This window comes from Pteropus alecto, unplaced genomic scaffold (assembly GCF_000325575.1).
Source record: "Pteropus alecto unplaced genomic scaffold, ASM32557v1 scaffold461, whole genome shotgun sequence".
NCBI lineage: Eukaryota > Metazoa > Chordata > Mammalia > Chiroptera > Pteropodidae > Pteropus > Pteropus alecto.
The window spans coordinates 18,769-32,436 of NW_006431079.1; the positions used below are offsets into that span (position 1 = coordinate 18,769).

Consider the following 13,668-nt stretch of genomic DNA (forward strand, 5'->3'; position numbering starts at 1 on the left):
TCCTCTAGCTAATGTTTTCGACAATATTATTTTTGTTTATTGAATTTCCAGCACAAATTGTCTAAAACTAAATTATCTCCTCCCACCTCAAACTGCTTCCATCCAGTGACCCATATCCCAGTAGGAGGTATCATTATTCAATCAAATGTATTGATTCTGAACCCTTGAGGAATTTCCTTTTCTTCCTGCACACACCTCCAATCTACACACAGCCTTGAACATTCTGAGGCTAATATTGATCTACTTCTTTTCATTTTCATTGTTAGCACTTCTATTTCAAGCTACTGCCTTATACATTTATTTTACAGTAGTACTCATGCGATAGCTAATTTTATATCTCAAGTGGACTAGGCTATGGTGACCAATGGTTTGGCCAAACACCAGAATTGATTATACTGTAAAGGAAATTCTTAGGTGTGATTAACATCAAAATCAGGAGAACGATTAACACAGATTACTCTCCATAGTGTTGGTGGACTTCATTCAATCAGTCAAAAGCCTTAAGAAAAAAAAATCCAAGGTCCCCTGTAAAAAAGAATTTCATCCTCAGGCTGCCTTGGAACTCAACACCAGTACATCAACTCTTTCTGGAATTATCCTTCTGACTGCCCTCGGGTCATGGAATTGCTAACTCACACATTGTGTGAGACAATTCCTTAAAATAAATATTTATCTAACTCCCCTCCTGTCTCTGTCTCTGTCTCTGTCTCTGTCTCTCTCTCTCTCTCTCCCTCTCTCCCTCCCTCTCCCCCCCTCTCTCTTTCTCTCTCTCTCTCTCAACCTGTGTGTGTGTTTGTGTGTGTGTCTGTGTGTGTATTCATGTATACATGTATACATATCCTGTTGATTTTGTTTCTCTAGGGAATTCTGACTAATAGAACCCTAAAACTAGCTATCCTCTTCCCTTTCACACTCTTTTCATTCATTCCTTATACACCAATCATGGCCATAAACCTAAATAGATTAGTTAACTCATTAATATCACTCAACGACCTTAGAATAAAAGTAACAATCCTTAACATGGCTTTCAAACTCATGAGTATGGCCCATATTTTCTTTCTATCTCCACTCTTCCCCAAACATACAGATTCTAGGAATCAATCATTTGGTCTTCTTTCAATCTTTAAATAAATCCATATTCTTTGCCACATCAAGACACTCTCATATGTAGTAGCTCTTGCTGAAATGCATATTTCTCTTCACTTGGATAACGCCTACTTATGTTGTAGGTAGCAATCTAAATGCTGTTTTTTGTCCTCTGGAAAGTCTTGTTGAGGTTGGAGAGAAAATTAAATCCAACTGTTAACCCTCTGTACAGCCCTGTGTGTTGTCTTCAAAATATTCAGTGTACTTGCAAAGATTCGACATTTGTTTTTTTGCACTGTTGGAAGCTTCATATAAACAGCTACAATGTCTTCCTTTTTCTCCTGTTTTCACACAGTTCCTGGAACATAGTAAGCATAAATGCTTAGTTGAATGAAAGAATTAATGAATGCGTGAATGGATGGCTGAATGACACTCTTCCTTTGGCATGAGCCAGTGACTCTGCTGGCCTTGAATCCTGGCCACTATCTGTTGAATGCTGCATGCTAATTCAAGTGATTGAATGTTTGTGTCAGATATTGCTACAACTGTGACAGGCCATTACACAAACTCATGCTCACCACAATTATACCCTTGCGTTTATACTAAAGAACTCAAATTGGCGATTAGAATCCCAGCCTAGTTTGTAAATGTCTTGTAATTACCCTCTCATGAATGTCTTTCTTATGTATTTGCATGGTTGGAGAGTTAGAAGATCAAGAAGTCAAATGTTACTCCTAGTAGTGGTATCAGTAGTAAGAATATTGCAGTAAGAGCTAAGAATATGAGATCGTTTACTACTGTTCTCAGAGATTTGTAAGTATTAACCCTATTAATCCTAATAAACGTATGAAGCTTTTCCCCCCAGTTTGTATGTTACAGAGAATGTAACTGACATATATAGAAGTTAAGCAAAATCTAAAAGTCACAAGTATCCTCTTAATAATTTGCCTCCTTTTAAGGCTAATGTACTCTTTTGAGGATCATCAGAGAGGTTCTTTGAGAATACAGGTGACCGTTGAATAACAAAGGTTTGAAATTTAAGGGTCTAGTTATAGGTGGATTTTTTTTCAATAAATACAGTTAATGTATTTGTTCTTGTGATTTTATTAACATTTTCTTTTCTCTAGCTTATTTTAAGTATATAGTATATAACACAAAATATGTGTTAATCGACAATTTATATTATTAGTAACAAATACATTCGTCTCACCCAGATGGAATCACTTCTGATTTTCACAGCGTGATATTATAGGAATTCCTTTTCCCAGCCTGGTACTCTAGGCTGGGAAGCGTGGTGTGAGCCTGGGACCTTTCACTCCAGTTATATACAGATTTTCTACTGTGCAAGGTTTTTGGGCTCCTAACCCCTACATTGTTTAGAGGTCACTTGTACTTCATTCCTAGAGAACTTGACTCATGTTGGACATATTCCTTTCTACTCAACACTTTCTGCTCAGAATAAGTATGGCGGCTTCTATATTAGATATGTCAGACTAACTTGTATTAGGACTTCTTTCTGGTACAAAATAAATGAGAAGATACATAAATATCTTTCAGTGTTTTAAGACACAGACTTCTGGTTCTATTGAAGATGATGTAGCACCATTCTTCTGGGGCCCTCCATTTTATTAAAAAAAAAAAAAAACAAGCATAGGAAGATATGAAGGAGGAAGATGAAGGCAGATGCCTAGGGACTTAGGGACCTGAGAAACAACATAGCGGCGAGTCTCTGGCTTTCTTACCACTTCCATAAATTCAGGACTGGATTCTACACAAGCCTCCAACTCAGAACCACCGGAGAACCGCTTGGAGCCCAACAAGGAGCTGAATTTACCTGGAAGGCAGGAGTCACACACATCAGTGTCACACTGTCCCTGGGGAGAAGACAACAGGGAAGTTGGTAGAACTGAATGTCCATCTCACTCATCTGCAAGGAGGCAGTGTGAGTCAGCACTCCATTTCTGCCAGAGTTGTGTCAGTAGTGCCCAGCAGGAAGTGAACATACTCATTCACATGGTTGTTGCAGTGACACCTCAGTAGGAGAACTTCCTTCTAAAAAAGATTGACTGTGTTCCAGATTCTCATACTATATAATCTTAAATGTCTATGATATAATAAAAACCCCTTGTCATAGCACATAGGAAAATAATCACAACTTCAACGAGAAACAAATACATATGCCAACATCAAAACGAATAAAATGTTGAAATCATATAACAAGAATTTTAAAGCCATATCTGATAAATGCTTCATCAAGCAATCATTAATTTTCTTGACACAAATGAAAAAAATAGTAAATATCAGCAAATAAAGTTGTAAAAATAACCAAACGAAAATTATAGAACTAAAAAGTAGAGTCAGTGAAGTTAAAAACTAAAACAACTTGCTGGATGGGCTAAGTAGTAGAGTGAAATGACAGGATAGAATCAATAGACTTGAAGAAACATGCATAAAAACATCTGATCTAAATGAGAAAAAAAGACCAGAAAAGTAAAGCACTATATGCATCTATGGTACAGTAAAAATGAGCTAACATTCTGGTAGTTCCAGAGGAGAGTAGAAAGAAAGAGAGACTGAGTAAGTATTTGAAGAAATGATGGCTGAAAACTTCACATATTTCAAAGATTTCAGGAAAGATTCAGGAACTATAGAAAACCTCAAACAAGATAAACCCAAAGACATTCATACCAAGACAAAATAAGTAAAGTTCTAAAAATTAAAAAGAAAAATCTTGAAAGCAGTCAGAGAGAAAAGGCTTATTACTTATTGCAAAAAGCAATATCGAAAATAATAACTTTCTCATGTGAAATCATAAAACCAGAAGGAAGAGGCAGAATATTTTTCAAGTACTAAAAGGAAAGAATTGTCAAATGTAAATACTACATCAGATAAAAACAGCCTTCATGAATGAAGGAGAAGTAAAAAAATTTCAGATGAAAGAAAGCTAAGAAAATCTGTTCCTAACAAATCTACCATTAAGTAATGGCTAAAAGAAGTTGTCTATTGAGAAAGTAAATGATAAAAAGACCTGTAACTTCCATATTTAAATTACCCTCTCATATTGCAATAAAAATATATAAATGGTTACCCTCAACTTCTGTCCTTGTTATGTCATGTAATAATAATAAACAATTTGCAAGAAACTACTAGCCCTGGACTACATTTTGAGTAACAGTAGACTGTGCTTTGTTTTTGCTTACTTACTCATGTTACTCCACAGTATTCCCCCCACTACTTGAAGTTCTCAGCTAAAGGACCTGTTTTGTCTACAGTGTTGGATTAGAGCCCTGGTAGCACTGACTCTTGTCTTCATTTCTAGTCACCTTTCTATTCCACCTAGTCTTTGTCCAGACCTCTGTCAGGATGCTTGGAAATACATATTTTGTTAACACCTGGACCTTCTATTTATGCCACTTTCTCTGATCCATCATTCCTGTAGCTCTTCTGACAAGTTCTGGTAGGCAGAGGCACTTCAAAGGGATTTATTTTGCTTTTCGCAACCATCATTTTCCATGCCCAAGTACTACTCAGTGGTGAATGTTAGCTATATATGAATATTTCGAAGTTATTTTTTTATAGAAAGATAATTGTTTGTGTCTTTTATACCATTAAACTTCTGAAGGATCATTGATAAGATTAAAAATATTTTTTTTTAATGATAGAGCTAACAGCAATGGCAGTAAGCTGCCTGTCACTGAGTAATTTAAGTACACTTAATGAAGATCAGTCAAAGAAGAAATAGACCCATTCTTTTATGAGCTGCAGGACTCAACTATCGATTCACTGTACCTCACATTCATTCATTCGAACTAAGTTCTACCATTGGAAATGCTAAATGCTTTCTTATCTACAGTAAGACAAAAAAAAAATGTTTAAGATACTAAGACATTTTGAAGATATTTGGTACCAATATTTATCACTCATGGTAAACATTTAAGACCTTATGAACTAAAATAACGTTGTTAGCAGAAAATGTGTTTCTATAAAAATTAGAATCACTAACATTTGAGTAGAAATCTTTCTTATTAACATGACTGTTAAAAGCACAAAACTTGCAAGGAACCACATATAGGAAGATATATTTAGAAAAATAATCAGAGACAGATTATGAAGCTCCATGAATACCATGCTATGAAATTTGACATAGAATCCATCCAGCATTTCAGATATGATAATTTCTGAGAAGACTAGGAAATACTTTATTGATAATATTAAGTGAAAGTGTAAATTAAGAAAATGGAATATATAATATCACAAATATCTAAATACTACTTATGCTTCAGTATTAAAATACATGAAAATGGAATAAGTATTATATGAATATAGATTGTGAGGCATTGTTAAATTAAAAGGTTTGTAGGTGAATTTTTACATATTATATTTGTTTCCAAATATAATATGTAAATCTGTAGAATTTGCCTGTAAGGATTGTTATTTAGTTGAAGTTCCTGGAAAGAAAAGTATATATAAGTGAAATTTTCAGGTCACTAAAGTCCCAAATAAAAATATTTTATAATATTTTAAAGAAATATTTTAAAATTATTTTCATTTTTCTATTTTCTCATTCTGATAGGTATACTTTTCTCATTTTTACTGAATCTTGAAATCGTTGCATTACACTGCAGTGATTTCTCTGTGTCTTCCCATATTATCATTAATTCTACTTTCTCATGACTGTCTCAAAACACAGGAACTTTTTTGCCTTTGTGACAATACAGTAGCAAAACATGGAGAAGTCTAAAACAAATGGATATTCTCATTTCCTTCAACAAGAATAATGCACAGAGAAGATGGAGGTTGGAAACCACACCAGCGTGACACAGTTCATCATTTTGGGGTTAACAGAGGATTCTACACTTTGTGTCGTCTTCTTTGTGATATTTCTCGGAATCTATATTGTCACTTGAATGGGCAATGTCAGCCTAATCATGTTAATCAATAGCAGCCCTCAGCTTCACACCCCAGTGTACCTTTTCCTTTGTCATTTGGCCTTTGTGGACATCTGGTTATCCTCTTCAGTCACACCTGTCATGCTCATGGGCTTCCTGAGGAAAGGTATCTCTCTGCCTATTGCTGGCTGTGTGGCTCAACTCTATGCTATGGTCAAATTTGGGACCACTGAGTGCTTCCTGCTGGCTTCCATGGCCTATGATCGTTATGTAGCCATCTGCTCACCACTGCTCTACTCCACTCACATGTCCCCCAGAATCTGCATTCTCTTAGTGGAGATGTCCTACTTGAGTGGATGTTTGAATGCTTGGACATTTAATGACTGTTTATTGAGTCTGTCTTTTTGTGGACCAAATCAGGTAGATCGCTTTTTCTGTGATTTCTCTCCTTTGTTGAAACTTTCCTGCTCGGATATCTCCATTATTGAAATCATCCCTTCCATCTCTTCTGGATCCATCATTGTGGTCACAGTGTTTGTCATATCTCTCTCTTACATCTGCATCCTCATCACAGTCCTGAAGATGCGCTCCGCTGAAGGGAGACACAAAGCCTTCTCCACCTGCACCTCCCACCTCACTGCCGTTACTCTCTACTATGGAACGATCGCTACTCAACTGACCAGAACAGAGTGGTATCTCTGTTCTACACAGTGGTGATCCCCATGTTGAACCCTCTCATCTACAATCTGAGGAACAGAGATGTGAAGGAGGCCCTGAGAAAGGCAACTGTCAGATTACATTTGTAGGATCCATTCTTATCCGATGAACTATAAAGTTTTGGTTTACCTGTATCACACTTAGGACCTACCTAATAAGTATGCTGTGTAACTGATTGCTTGAATTAAATTTATGCCTCCTCTAACTCTCATTTATATTCACTAGTAAACCAAATATTGATACTGTAGTTGTTACTATTCTAAATACCCATAGGTTGCAAGTACTTTTTCTCATTTAATTAATCTTGCAAACAATAATTTGCACTTGCTATTACATATATTAACTGGGTTATTCCTCTCCAAAACCCTATGAAGTAGTACCGTTATTTCTATTTTACAAAAAGTCATTTGGGGCACAGAGACATTAAGTACATTGCTGCAAGTCATGCAGCTAGGATATGGTGGCACCAGAGTTTGAATCCAGAAAGTCTACGTATAAAACCACTATGCTTCTCTATTTTTATTCTCAGCAATCCCATAATGGTGGAATTATTAATTTCCCTCAATTTACAGATTAGAATTCTGTGTCTTAACGAAATTTAATAGTTTATCTGAAGAGATGTGGACTCAAGTCCTCTGATTCTAGGAATCAAGTTATTTGGTTCCAAGCATTTAATATGGACTGTAATGTCTAAATCAGTCTAATGACTTCAGCATTGTTATTCACCAAGAAGGTTTGAGCAGAGCAATGAAGCCTAAGTTGTTACTTTGTATCAGTCTTTTGAACAAATTCTACTCCCAAGATCTGGGCTGTGAAGACATGTGAAAACAGGCATGAGGATAGGAAAACTGCTGATTCCCATCTCTTAGGATGTCAGGTCTGGGCACCACAGTCACGTGATTTGATAGAAGTCTATCCATATTTGAACACATACTAAAAATATAGTCCTATTTGGCATAATGTAGACAATTTGTAGGAATTATAAAGGGTACCTTTTAATTCTTAGCATTGAAATTAATTTGTTAACAATCATAGTTCCACAGTCTGCATTTATAAGGAAATTAGAACCCATTAAAAGAACTAGAAATATTGTCAGAGATTGCACTAAATATGTTTCTTGTATAACAATCTACCCTCATTTACTTCATCACCATGAGACTAGAAAGAGTGCAGAGATTTTTCTGTAGTCAGGCATTCCCAGACCGAAGCACAGCTGTTGAGAGCAGCCGAAAGCAAGAATTAGATCATAAAAGTCCACGTCTCAGTGTAATGGGATGAAGGAAGTGATGATTGGGAAATATATGATGTGATAAAATGGAAAATATTTATAATATACTGCTAAGTAAAAATGCAGTGTATCTATAATATTGCAAATTTTAAGTGGAAAATACATAACAAAGATCAAAAGTTAACACAGATAAATTTAAAAATATGAAATGATTTAAATTATGGGTAAAGGATAACCCTACTCAGAACCAAATATGTGCTATTTCCCTCCCCGCACCAACCAATTGGAAAACCACTATTTTCTAAATATGTGGACATCAGTTTGGTGCCCAATTTTAAGAATTCATTTGTGATACTAATTTGAGACAGTGTCAGACTTTACAGGTTTAAGGGCTCAGTTCCACAAGACTGTCCTCACTTCAGACACAAATTGTAAGTGATGGGTCCCCAGGGTACTAACACTTCTGTCCAGCTGGCTATGAAGTTAGGGATTAGCCCACAACTCTCTCCCATGTTTGAGTCCTACAACCCTCTCCCAGGTTCGATAACTTGCTGGAATGGCTCACAAAACGCATGGAAACGTTTACTTATATTTACCAGTTAATTATAAAAGATATCAGAAAGGATACAAATTAGCAGCCAAATGCAGAAACATAACTGGAGGTCTGGAAGGGCTCCCAGGGCAGGAGCTTATGTCACATGATACTGGAGTCACCATCCATCTGACACTTGGATGTGTTCACCAACCTGGAAGCTCTCCACACCATTGTTTAAGGATTTTTATGGAGGCTACCTGACCGGCATTAAGTTAATGTCCAACCCTGTCTCTTCCTTGTAGAACAAGTGGGCAGACAGAAAGTTACCAGCTTCTAATCATGGCTTGGTCTTTCTGGTGACCAGCCCCCATCCTGAAGCTATCCAGGAACCCAACAACAGTTGCTTCATTAAAACAAATCATGCTCTTGCCATTGGTATTTTGATAGGGATGCATTGAATCTATAGATTGCTTTGGGTAGCATGGCCATTTTAACAATGTTGATTTTTCCTACCTATGAGCACGGTATGTGCTTCCATCTATTTGTATCTTCTTCAGTTTCTTTTTTCAATGACATAATTTTCTGAGAACTGGTCTTTTACCTCCTTGGTTAATTTGATTCCCAAGAATTTTATTCTTTTTGATACAATTGTAAGTGGGATTGCTTTCTTAATTTCTCTTTCTGAAAGTTCATCATTGGTGTATAAAAATATCACTGACTTCTGAATATTAATTTTGTATCCTGCTACTTTATTGAATTCATTGGCCAGTTCTAACAGGTTTTTTAGTGGAATCTCTAGAGTTCTCTACATATAGTATCATGTTATCAGCAAATAACGAGAGTTTTACTTCTTCCTTTCCAATTCGGATGCCTTTTATTACTCTTTTTTTGAGTATGATGTTAACTGTAGGTTGGTCATATATGGCCTTTTTTCTAGTTCTTTTAAGTGTAAGGTTGAGGTATATTCCCTCTATTCCCACTTTGGTGAGGGTTTTTATCATAAATGGATGCTGGATTTTTTCCAGTGCTTTTTCTGCATCTATTGATATGGTCATATGGTTTTCATCTTTTGATTTGTTAATGTGATGTATCACATTAATTGATTTATGGATATTATACCAACCTTGCATTCCAGGAATAAATCCAACTTGATCATGGTGTATGATATTTTTAATGTATTGCTGAATTCGGTTTGCTAATATTTTGTTGAGGATTTCTGCATCAATGTTCATAAGAGATAGTTGTCTATAGTTTTCTTTTTTTGTAATGTCTTTGTCTGGTTTTGGAATGAAGGTAGTGGTGGCATCATAAAAGGAATTGGGGAGCTTTCCCTCTTCTTGAACTTTTTGCAAGAGTTGAACAGATATTTTTCCAAAGAGGAAATACAGATGGCCTATAGACATGAAAAGATGCTCAAGGTCACTAGACATCAGAGAAATGAAAATTAAAACCACAGTGAGATATCACCTCACACCTGTCAGAATGGTGATCATCAATAAATTAAAGAACAACAAGTATTGGCGAGGACATGGGGAAAAGGGAACTGTCATACACTGTTGGTGGGATTACAAATTGGTTGGTACAGCCACTGTGGAAAACAGGGTGGAGGTATCTCAAAAAATTAAAAATAGATATACTTCTTGATCTAGCATTTGCATTTCTGGGTATTTACCCAAAGAAAACCAAAACAATAATTTCTAAAGATCTATGCACCGCTATGTTCATGGCAGCACAGCTTACAATAGCCAAGATATGGAAGCAACTAAATGCCCATCAACAGACAATTGGATAAAGAACTTATGGTTCATATATACAACGGAATATTAGTCAGCCATTCAAAAAATGAAATCTGCCATTTGTAACAACATGGATGGACCTAGAGGTTATTATGCTGAGTGAAATGTCAGACAGAAAAAGATATATACCATATGATTTTACTTATGTGCAGAATCTAAGGAACAAACAGAACAAACTGATCAAGAACAAGCATAAATATAGAGAACAATCTGGTAACAGCTGGGGGGTGGGAATTGCACGGGTGGGAGAATGGGATGAAGGGTTAAAGAAGTACAAATTAGTAGTTGATTGATGGTCACAGGGATGGGGAGCATGGCCTAGGGACTGTAGTTAGCATTAATGTAATGGCTGGGTGGAAAGCCAGAGAAAAGAAAGAGCAATCAGGGGGTTTGTTTTATAACCTATATAAAAGTCTAACCACTGTACTGTATACTTAAAAGTAATAAAACTAAATTTACAAATATATAGATCAGAAAAAAAATGCTGCTGTCACTCAGGAAATTGCAGCAGTTGTGTAGCTTTGTGTCAGGAACGATCAAACATTAGAACGAAAGATGCTCCTAGTGCCCCTGTTACTCAGGAAATAACAAGGGTTTTTGGGAGATTTGTGTCAGGAACTGGAGGCATAGACTGAAGATACATTTCTGTATGTCACAGTCCATCCACTGGTGTGTGGCTGTGGATACATCATAGAAAAATAATCATAAAAGTCCAAAGGTACTTGCTCATAACCAGAATCCCATACAGTGGACCATTAGCCCATCATCAAGTCATATGAAAATCTCCCCCATGTAGAGCCTATTCAGGTTTGTGGGCTTCCATTTGACACTGTTGGCTTCTAAAGGCAAGATTGATCTCAGCAATATATGGCTTCACCTTTCCAGGAATCGAGTATGATTACCTAAGAGATAATATCATCTCTTGCTCTGAGTCTCTTTTGAGGTGTTACTGTAATACTGTATTTTTGATAAAGAACATTTCCAACTGTTCTATAAGAATTCCAGGTGCATCCTGATTCCCATGACATCTCAGAGCTTTAGTTACATGAATTCTACTGCAGTCCAAAATATAAAGGCTAGTATCCTTCCGACACTGTAGACCCATACTTCAGATGTCAGAGTGTTCATAGGTCTTCTGTATTTTGCCTCAGGTATCATTTGAGCTTTGCCCATTGGGAAATAATTTGAGTCAAAGACCATTGACCAACATTAACTACCGTATCTATTTAGATTTATATATACTTCCTGTCGTGCTTTCAATAGTTCATGAGATGATGTGAGAGGGGGCCTCAAACATTGAAAATTTTCTTTCATTGTGACCTCAGTGTGTATGATGAATTTTAATTCTGGCCTTGAAGTCATTTTTCAGATAGATACTGGATAGTCATTTATTTCATAAATATTTGTTGAACTTTTATTATATTCTAGGAACTGAGTAAACATTGAAGATATGTTGATGAGTAAAACAGAGTTCTAATGCAGTTTAGATTTTCGTGAGGGAAATACTAGGGCATAAATAAAGATTATAACTACAGAACATGATAAATGGTGTGGGAGAAAGTCAATTGGGTTGATGTGGCTTATAAAGAGTAACTCTGACGATGTGAGTGGTGTTACCTTAGAGTGACAAGCACGTCCAATTGGAGTAGGTGATAGTTGAGTAGAAAGTTGAAAGATGAAAAAGACCCATTGATACGGAGAGTGAGGGAAAAGCTGCTAGACAAATCAAAAAGTGCCAAATCCTGATGATGTCAAGAAATAAAGAGACAATGGCGACCCAGGAAGAGAGAAGTACTCAAAAAGGCTTAGATCATGGGGAGCTTCATAGAACATAGAAAAGTGCTTGACTTTTATCCCTACCATTGAATGGTGGTTTTAGTAGGTCTAATCTAATGTGAGTAGTTTTTTCAAGATCATTCTGGTTGTATGAAAAATTAATAAACAGAAGAGTGGGAGCAAGGGACCAATGAAGTTAATATTCAAGATCTGTGATGATGGTACATTGGACTAGTTCAGTTTTAGTGTAGTTAGAGAGAAATTAACCTGTTCAAGATATAGTTTAAGTAAGAGACCAAAAAGGACTTTGCCGGCGGATTAGTGTGGGAAGTTAAAAATTAAAGAAGGTGAGGAACCCTCAGCAATTTTTGGCTTGTAGTATTTGGTGGATGTAGATAGGGCGTCATTTATTAAGAGAGAAAAAGTGATTTTCATGTTATCTATTGCTGCAGAACTAGTCACTCTAAATTTAATTGGCCTTAACAAAACTATTATTTTATATTACATTATATTTGTGAGTCAGAAATTCAGCTTCGATTTGGCACATTCCTTGTTCACATGTACTAAGCAGGAGTCACTTACTGATATTCAGGTGGTATCTGGGCATGTCTAGAGTCCATGATGGTTTCACTCAAATGCCTGGCACTTTGGCAGGGGTAGCTTGAAAGGTTGTTTTCCATGGAGTCCTAAGAATCTTTCCATATGGTCTTACCTGCACAGTAGTTGAATTTCTCACATTGGCTCTGACTCCAATAGCAAGTATCCCAATAGACTATAAAGGAATCTGCAGTGATTTTTATGACCTAGCCTCAGGAGACGCAGAATATTTATTTATCCTGTCTTCTCTTGGTGAAACAAATCACTAAAACCAGTCCAGATTTAAGGAGATGGAAATTAGATCACACCTTTCACTGAGAGAAATTACAAAGATTCTGCAATCATCTCCAATGTTCCATAATTCCTCTGACCACAATACTTCCATATTTCCCACCTGCCTAAATACATTCATACCTTCTACATTTCCTTAAAACATTATGCCATCATAGCATCAGCATTGGCTCTGTCATCCTGAGATTTAGATCAAATTCAGGCATTGGTGATGTCCTTGAGCTCACTCAAATACAGTCCCTCTATTTCAAAAACCTAGGAACTAAATACACAAGGTGTATGTCCCTTATACACCTATCAGGCACTGTTGATACATGAGTAGAAAAACTTTAGTAAATACTCCTGTTCGTAAAGGGGAATACAGGAGTCACATAGCAGCAACACAGACCTATAGAAATTAAAAAATCCAGTGAGACACATGTTACCATTTTCTTGATCAGGGACCAGTCCTGCTTCTTACTAATAAGTTTCTGTGGCTCTTGGCTCTGCCTTCTGAGCTTATAATTCAGTCCTCTGAATCATCTTTCATTTTATAGGGAAAAAATAGCCCATGTTATAGCTGAGTAGATTTTTTGGCCTGTTTCCTGCTCATTCTAGATTGAGAGTCCAAAGACCTCTTCATTTTCTACTGTCCTTTACAGTCTAAGCAGGTATCATTTCTTCAAAACCCATGTGAGATATTATATCCCTATGCCTTATTTATTTTGTAACTGGAATTTTGTACCTCTGGATCCTCTTCACTTATTTTGCGTA

General features: G+C 36.4%; 1 protein-coding gene across 1 annotated transcript; it reads left to right on the forward strand.

Annotated features, from left to right (window-relative positions):
- The first annotated feature begins 5,876 nt into the window (after positions 1-5,876).
- LOC102896069 (olfactory receptor 491-like) lies at positions 5,877-6,781 on the forward strand. The gene is given in 2 exon segments (XM_015596328.2): positions 5,877-6,636; positions 6,639-6,781. Coding segments are annotated over 2 exon segments (903 nt in total).
- Positions 6,782-13,668: the final 6,887 nt, after the last annotated feature.